The sequence below is a fragment of the Lineus longissimus genome, chromosome 6, assembly GCF_910592395.1.
Source record: "Lineus longissimus chromosome 6, tnLinLong1.2, whole genome shotgun sequence".
Classification (NCBI taxonomy): domain Eukaryota; kingdom Metazoa; phylum Nemertea; class Pilidiophora; order Heteronemertea; family Lineidae; genus Lineus; species Lineus longissimus.
The window spans coordinates 1,243,816-1,252,916 of NC_088313.1; the positions used below are offsets into that span (position 1 = coordinate 1,243,816).

The window sequence follows — 9,101 nt, forward strand, 5'->3', positions numbered from 1 at the left end:
AAACTCCTGGGGGCGAAAAGGTCATGGAGCGAAACGACCGGCTACCCATGCTACCCCGGTGTAAACAAACATTTCAACCACCAAGCATGACAAGTCTCAACATGACTTGTAAACACTCATTTTACACATGCTCTGGCACATATACCCAGTTAACATGCCGAGTGGATAGGAATTTTGTTCATGGACAAGGAAATGCTGTAAGATTTTGAAATTTGGTCACTTTAAGACACCTTTTTAAAACAGATTTGATCACAGAAAACTAGTATTCACTTTGCCCTGTGCCCATGCACCATGCCTACCATCCTACATTGTAATACCTGTGACTGTAAGTGTTATGGTAATCGATGGTCATTTGTAATGCAGTGTACCAGTGTGGTAAGTTACAGTAAGTGTGCTGCTGGGCTTGGCGTTCCAGTGCTGCGGAGATGTAAAGAAGTTGATGAACCTCTCGGGATGGTTTGATCATGGAGGTATTAGTAAGAATACCTCCATGGTTTGATAGAGAGCAACCTCCATGGTTTGATAGAGAGCGAAAGACTTCTCCAGCAACACCGTCTGGCATAACTGGTGAGATCTACAACAACCAGCAAGGCCAGCTCTGTTGGCATGAAGATGCCGCATCAACATCAATACATTATAATTCTAATTTGACCAAATTTCTAAAACAATGAAGTTGACTTTCAGGGTGCAACACTGATGAGACATGATGTCTGATCAATGTGAAGAATTAAATAAGAAGATGGACATGACCCATGCCAATGGTGAGAATGGGGAGAAGATGCAGAGACAGAGAGAGGCCAAGGATGGGGACGGAGAGGAGCACGGCAATCCGGAGGATGCAGGGGTGAAACAAGAAGACGAGGATGAGAGCCGAGAGGATGTGACTGAGGAGGACAGCTATGAGAGTGATGGTATAGGTCTAACATTGACAGTGAAAGCCTTAGGTGAGGCTGGGCCTGAAACTGATTTCAATCGGGTAGAATTTGGTCATGATAATGGTGCTGAGGATGATGATGATGATGATAACAGTTATAGTGAGGATGATGAAGAAGAAATTGCTGATGATGATGATATGTTCCATGATGATGTTGATAATCTCTACGATGCTTACCAATCAGTTCTAGCAACCGACAGCAATGATCTTGATCCTTTGGACACTTCAGTGATAGAAGATCCCTTCGCTGACCTGCCTCCTATCAGTGAAGATGACGAGCTAGGCAGTAGTGAATTTTCCAAATCAGTTGGAGAAAGCAAGGAAGAATCGCTTGGTTTTGAAGACAGCAGTGTACAAACTGTTCTGCCAGCTTTTTTGAAAGGAAAGCTGGCGGTGCAGAGCTCTGGAAGTGAGTTAGCGACTGATCAACTTATTAGCAAAGAGATTGTGGTCAGTGGTTCCACAGAGAAAGAGGTTTCTGATTCTGATGAAGTTGTAACTGGGAAACTTTTCGAGGCGACAGGTGAGATGGTGGTTACTGAGGGGAAAGTCTCTCCATTGGAGGAAGTGGCAACTGGTGCGGCTTTGAAGGAAACTGGTGATAACATGGACGGTGGAGGACGAGGGGAGGACATATCAGAAGAAAATCCATCTGACTTGACCGCACCAAGGGAAGATGTCCCAGTCCCTAGAACTAGCTCTGTCAGTCACGATGCTGTTGCCATGAATACAGTATCCAAGGGAAGACAACAGAAAATAATAGAAACGAAAGACACTGTTATTGTTACAGCTACTAAGGAGGAAGTCACAGTCATATCAAAAGGAGGGAAGAATGATTCTAGGGAGGATGATGTTGTGGATTGTGGTGATGGGGATGCACCCTGCATGCCCTGCAAAGACAAGCATGGGGTGACTGGCATGGTAGAACAGCACGGTGAAACAGCCGCAGAATCACAAGACATTTTACCTGACAATGCAGTGGAGTTGAGAGGCTTGTCATCAAGGGAGGACAAAGATGTTGTGGAGCATGGTCAGTATCAAATCATTATCACTATCAGTTATCATCTTACAGAAAAGTTGTTGACTAGGTTTTGAATTGCATTGGTTGGTCCCCTGATATGCCAGAGTTCCCAGTTGATATATGATTCCGTGAGACCAGGAAAGTGGTGATTATGTGAGCTTAAACAGAAAGTTCTGTGCTCATTGTTATGGTTAGTTCTGGGCCAAGACGGGCCGGCTCATATGGTTTTCATATTTGAGTAAATGGCACAGCGATAGTAGATTGTGGTGTACAATAACATGGCTTTTTTGAAAGATCTGATCAGTTTTCTTTTGAATATCACTGCTTACATTGGGCCTACTATTTACAAACCTTTCTGTTGGTTTGTTCGTGTTGTTATGAATCAGGTGATTGTGATGGTCATCGTATGTTCCCCATTGTTCCCTTTGTCGACTGTGCTTTTCACTTTTGTCAGGATAAATAGGAACCGCTGGGATGAGCCAGACGGAACATGTCAGATAGGCCTAGGTTTGGAGAGCTTTCCTTGCTTGGTCTACCAGCGGAAGCCCTTCTCTTGTTTTTGTAATAGGATTAGTGATTGTGTGATGATGTTTTGAAGACAGTGCTGCATTCTTGAGTTATCAAAAATGGGTAAGAAGACTACAAGTTTGGTTGTTGGCTTGAATGGTCTGAACTGAAAAGATCAGTCTCTATTATGGGCAATGCAATGGTATCTTTTATTGCATTCTCTTTAAACGTTCTTATAAGAATTTTGATCTTTTTGCTTAACAGCAGGAGTTGCATTCAATTTTGGAATTTTGTAAGTAATACTATGTACGTGGTTGTAATGTAATGTTCGTCATGCATGCTATTGATGTGTGATTATGATATCTTATGGACAAATAGAAATTTTAAAATGTCATGAAGTTGACCTGATTGATTTCAGATGAAAGTGAGGCAGCCACTCAAGACCAAAACATTGAAGAAAAGCATGTTGAGGAAGCTACTGAAACACTTGAAACCACAGTAACCGAACCTGGCGATTCTGTGGATTATGATGAATTAGCTGGATGTCAAGATGACGAGGCTGTCGGCCATGTCAGCACAGACTCCCAATCTGAGGAATATGGCCCGCTAGCAGGGAATGAAGCTGCAGACGGTCAGATCGAAGATTCACAACAAGGACTCGTCTCGTCTCTTGACAGCGAAGCTGAAGCTGTGGGCGATGAGGAAGAAGAAGCAAAGCATGACGGCCAACTCCAAACTGAGGCTAAATATGACAGCGGGTGTGAGTCGGAGAGGTCTGAGCAGACTGTGTCCTGCCCGGTGGAGGGCGGACAGGTGTCGGACTCACAGCGGCCTGAGGCTGGTCATGGACATGATGAAGAGATAGAGGAGGAGCAGATACAGTCATCCAAAAATTGTAAGTATCATCAAGTCTTCTCTGATGTTGGAATAGTTTCATTTTAGTAGGGGATATGCTTTTCATGTCCTACTGCAAGAAACGGTGAACTTAATCTTATTCTCCAAATGATTGCCGTTGATACATGTCTGTCTCGGCTTTGAGCTTTATTCTTCTCCCATAGAGCTGTGCACTGCAGTAGCACGTTGGCTTTCTCCACCCTGTGATTTCCAGTGTGGTGATTGAAATGACCGTTAGTGTACCTTTCAGTGCTGATGAAATTGAGGGTTGAAGGGCACTGCTGTTCCTTTCGCTCCTCAGATTCACAAGCCCACCAACCAACATTTCCGCCGAGTCTATCTTTCTTGGGGCCAACAACAAGTATGTTATCCGCGATATCTGAATCTCCATACTGGTTTCACTGTGGAAGTTAGAATGAATGAACTTCTCAGACTGCGCGTGCGTTTCATGCAGCCCTCTCCCATTTATATCATGGTCGTTGTTTCTCCTGCAGCTTGACACTTAGTGGGGGAGGTGTGGAAGGAGGGGTCCGTGGGGGACACTTAGTGGGGGTCAGGGTGAGTAGTGTCTTGGTCATCATCATCATCATCATCATCATCTAGTCCACACCTCGGTTATTCATAAAGGGAGACTACAGTCGGGCGCTACGTGGAGCAGTTAAAGTTTCATAAAGTCAACAATAGGTGTCTCAGCTAGTGCTGTCTCTCCTGGTAGTAGGAATGTTTTAAGACAAAATAGAACCAGTTCCCTGATGGAGCATATCACCTTAAGACTCCACCCCCTACTTCCTTTCTCCTCTCCTTTTTATCTGCTACAGAAGAGCAAGTCTATTGTCACCTGTAACAGGAATGGCTCAGTCATGACAGTCTTGCCCGCTCAAATGCAACAAAGCTTGAAATATTGCATATTGCTGAATGAAAAATACTTGTCTTTACCAGTGTAGTAGATGAGCCGTTATTTGGTGATCTCTGCTCACCTATTATTTCCTCTTGCAGACCCGGACTTCATCAACACGTGTGAAGAGAAACTAAAGGTGCATTACGTGAGCTGCTATGCGAAGGAAGCGCCACTAGACTGGTTCCACGTCCCCAACAAACCAACACATCGTATCTTCACCAACGTCAACCTGATGGAACGAAACGGCAGCCGGCATAATCAAGTATTGACCTTTGACCTTTTGAACTTTAAGCCTGGTTTGAGGATACTAATTGAGGGTCGTGCTGGTATGGGCAAGAGTACTTTAATCCATCGCATTGCATATGATTATGGTCTAGGTATTTTGGCGACCTTGCAGCGGTTTAAGCTGGTCTTTGTTCTCGATGTTTTGAAATGGTCACGTGCGCAAGAGTTGCATGATGTTATTTTGGAACAAGCTGTACAAGCAGATGCGTGGGGATTAGAAGCAGATGATCTCTTTGACTGGATGCAGAACAATCCAGAAGATATCATCTTCTTCATTGATGGATTGGATGAGCATCCCGGTTTCCCCGCCAGTCACAGTCTCCTCAGCCTCGCACAGGGACAACTCTACCCAAACAGTACTGTTGTCTTCACAACCCAACCAAACCGTGTTTTTGAAATCACCGATTGTTGCCAAAAGTTCTACGTCATGCAGAAATTCACAGAAAAACAGATGCAAGGTTTCATGGAGAGTTTTGTTGAGGGAAAAGATAGCGAGCTTGATGCGCTGAAACTTGATCTCCTCTGTGAGAGACATGTGGCCGACTTCTACAAGGTCCCGCTCCATCTTGCTCTGCTTTGTACACTCTTTCAGAATGGTGAGATCATTGAGAATGACCCAATCCCGTTCACCCTGACAGAGTTGTTTGACAGAGTCTTCGTGTACACGCTGCGTCAGCTGGTAGCAGATCGGCACGTTGATACTCAAAAAGAGCTCGAGTTGTCCATGTTTGAAGATATGGCATTTGTGTTGACCCGATTGGCACTGTCATGTTTGCAAGAAGATATTGTCTGTTTGTCCAAAAGTCAACTTGCATCAGGGCATGAAATCGACGACGACCTTCTTGATGCATTCATCCAATATGGCCTCCTGGAAAAAGTCATTTGTCGTGATGCATACTTCTTCCCGTACAAACTCTTTCAAGAATTCCTTGCTGCAAAATTCATTGCGATTGAGTATTTCAGCGCAGCCAACTCCGGCCAGATTGGTGTTGTCCAGGACATGAATCACGTGCGTGAGCTGTTTGAGATGTGCTGGTCATGTTACATCGATGGTTACAAGTATGAAGATCTGTGTGTCTTCACGTCTGGTCTCCTCAGCCGGGACTATAATCAGTTTGTTGATGCATTATGTAAACAGTACAGCCAGGCGCCTGATGACTCGGCACGGGAAATGTGTCTGAACGTGGCGTGTGCTTGCATCAGTGAGAACGCCTCCAATCGTGGTTTCATCAGCTTGGTTGTTGACAGTCTTTCACCAAAGGGTGATTTGTGCCTTGACATCTCCACAGATGATGCCAGTGGGGCGCACCTGTTGGGCATCGCTCACATGCTGGCCGCGGACAAACTGCCCAAACTGAGTCTGGTCAACTACAACGTGAGTGATGTGGAAGCCTTGCATAGCATCGCAGATGCCCTTGCCGACACTGAGAGGCTGCGATCATTGGAGATTGACTTCACTAACTTAGATCCAACCTATAACGGCATGCCCAAGATGAAAGGTGGCGAAGAAGATTTCTCGCTATTGAAACGGTTTGTTAAGGCGCTCTCTGTGAATTCATCAATTCGCGACTTGGCATTCCGACTCAATGTTGATATGATGAGTTTACAAGGTGTTGAAGTCGTATCAGCGTTGTTCCTCAATGTGCTCGGTGATCTCAAATCACTCGGGGTGCATGTCTATTTTGATAAGACGTCATCGTATTTCCAAGATTGCCCAATCATCAAGGAGAGCATCACATCCTACGAAAACCTGAACCTGCTGATTTCTCGGTTCACCGTCTTCCTCCAGAACAACTCCATATTGGAGAAACTGGAACTAAATGGCTGCTTCCTGCATCGCGATGCCCTCCCTGAACTCAAACACAACATCATCAACCATAAGTATCTCCGCGCCATCTCACTCGCCGGTCAGAATGAGGGCGCTCCGATACACCGTGAAGGTACAAATGCACTTGCCGAGATTCTGTTACAGAAGAACTTTGATGAAGTCTCGCTCGACCTGAACAGCTTCCTCACGCACCAACCCGACAAGTACAGCCTCAAAGACAGCCGCGTCAAATTCGACACAATGCAGTTTGAAAACGAGCTGATCATTGCGAAGCTTTTGAAGGCGATGCAGGGCAATGGCAAGTTGAAGCAGGTGAAGCTGGTGTGTCGCCAGATCGATTGTGATCTACTTGACCACATGGCTGACTTTGTCGAGGACTGCCTGTCATTGACCTCGCTTGAGATTTCCTGCGAGGAAATGGATGACTTGTTTATGTTGTTCCTTGGTTGCGGAATCTTATGTTCTTGGATGTTAGAAAGCCTGACGCTCCGGGGCAAGTTTGATTCAGGGGGTGCCACCTTTCTCTTGGTTCAGTCGTGTGTTATGAGCCTTTCATTGAAATCAGTCACACTCTCCGGGTCATTTTCTCAGGACTGCATTGATTGGTTGGCTGTTTCCTTGCCTAATTTGAATATTCAGTGCACTCACCCAATGACCTTGACCCTTCAAGGTCGGGTAGATGAAGGTGAGACCGATTCTGTCCTTGAATCGATTGAACAGCTGAAAGAGTGTGTCCTCCCTCTTGATCTGCTCTTAGAGACCGAGTTCAATTGATCACAATCAAGTTAGAGACTGACTTTTATTGTTGTGGGGAGACATTTAGTGTTGCCTGATTCCGATGTCTCAACAATTTAATGTTGTGGGGATGTCCAAGGTTAACTTATTTCCGAAACATGACAGGATAAGTTCAAGAAGAAGAATTGTTTGCTCGGTGGTAATGTTCTCATCATCATGTGCATCTTTGGACAGTCCAGGCAAAACTGGTTTGTTACCAATTCATTATACAAAGTTTCGTTGCTCGAGGTGGAGGTGGGCTGTTTGGGCTGATGCATTAAGAATGTGGAGGACAAAGCTTTACAACAGTATCCACACGAGTCTGTCTATCATTGCTTGTCTTTCTCTCCATTCTCTTCAGAATGTTCCAAATCGACAAGGAATCCGACCCATTTTGGTTTGCCCCTCTTGCTTGGTCAATCGTAGCTGTAGTTGATGCTAGTGCCATGTGCTAGGTGCAGGTTGAAAACCTCCACCAGTTGATTGGCGCACAATGAATGTGCACGTATCTCAATAGGTGCTTGGAGGATCTTTGGTAATTTTTGCATTTTTCTAAACGTAGAAATGATTGTACTGTACTTACATTGTAGAGAAACCTAGTTTGGTTGCTATGGTTACAGTGTTTCCTCCAGAAATAGATTCAAGGGTGGACAGCAGTGGTGAAATTTGTAGTCCAGTTTAATTTCTTGGTCAAAATCCATATATTTCCATCTTTCGGGTTTTTTAGGGGAAGACATACCCCCTGCCTGCCCCTTTGGAGGGAGAAACCCTGTAGCATACATTTTAGATTTTCTATGTTTTACAAATGGTGTCGTGTCAAATATCTGTAAATACTTGTAATTTAGATACATACGTGTACATGTTTAGCTTTTATAGAAAACATGATGTCCATGTGTCAACTTGCCGAGATTTTGTTTCATACAAACTTTATGAAATACGTATGACGTGTTTGACTGTGGCCAACTCCACAGCTGCAGGTAACAGTGATGTCAATACAGTGTCAAGGTGCATGCATTTCATGTCTGCTTCAGATGACAGGTAAAATAGGTCTTTTGTACAGGTGCCACTCTACCGGGCTAATCATGTTGTAATAGTATAATTATGTTGCTCTGTATTCAGTTCAATTCTGATGTAACTGTGTGTATATGACTTGTACATGCAGATGCCCCCTGGCTTGTGTTTTAGGTACTTCCCTTGATGAGCTTGTGTTTAGGTACTTCCCTTGATGACTTATACATGCAGCCATGCCCCTGGCTTTCGCATGGACATTGGTGTATTACTGCATTCAAATCCCAGTGAACTTCAGTAAGTTGTAAAAGTTAAACATTGAGGAGAGTGAGACTATATTTCAGTTTTAATTTGTGTTTATTCCAAAACCTACCTTCAATAATTCATGTATCATTTACCTTTTCTTCCAAGACATACATGTATTGAGACTTTTGCTGCGGGCCGGAAAAGTTGGATAAGATTATTTTGTAACTGGTAGATTTGTAAAGAAATTTTTACTTTCAAAATAAAATCTATTTTGATGAAAAATACCAAAGTGTAATTTCAGTTTCTCTTTGCTCTCAAAGACAGGACCAGTCTGACCATTCGTGAATGTCGGGTAGCTCCTGTACCTGTGGATTTACTAGATACAACCCATGTACCTGAGATAACTTATGTACCTGGGACTGGCTCAACCTGACCATGGATACAACCCATGTACCTGAGGTACCTTATGTACCCGGGACTGGCTCAACCTGACCATGGATACAACCCATGTACCTGAGGTACCTTATGTACCCGGGACTGGCTCAACCTGACCATGGATACAACCCATGTACCTGAGGTACCTTATGTACCCGGGACTGGCTCAACCTGACCATGGATACAACCCATGTACCTGAGGTACCTTATGTACCCGGGACTGGCTCAACCTGACCATGGATACAACCCATGTACCTGAGGTACCTTATGT

The 9,101-nt window shown here is 44.4% G+C and overlaps 1 protein-coding gene across 1 annotated transcript; it reads left to right on the forward strand.

The window, feature by feature from the left end:
* Positions 1 to 66: 66 nt before the first annotated feature.
* Positions 67 to 8,679, forward strand: LOC135489794 (uncharacterized). Its single transcript, XM_064775345.1, has 4 exons — positions 67 to 197; positions 685 to 1,964; positions 2,881 to 3,357; positions 4,353 to 8,679. Exons 2-4 carry the CDS (start codon positions 704 to 706, stop codon positions 7,139 to 7,141), a joined length of 4,527 nt encoding a protein of 1,508 aa, XP_064631415.1. The 5' UTR covers positions 67 to 197; positions 685 to 703; the 3' UTR covers positions 7,142 to 8,679.
* Positions 8,680 to 9,101: the final 422 nt, after the last annotated feature.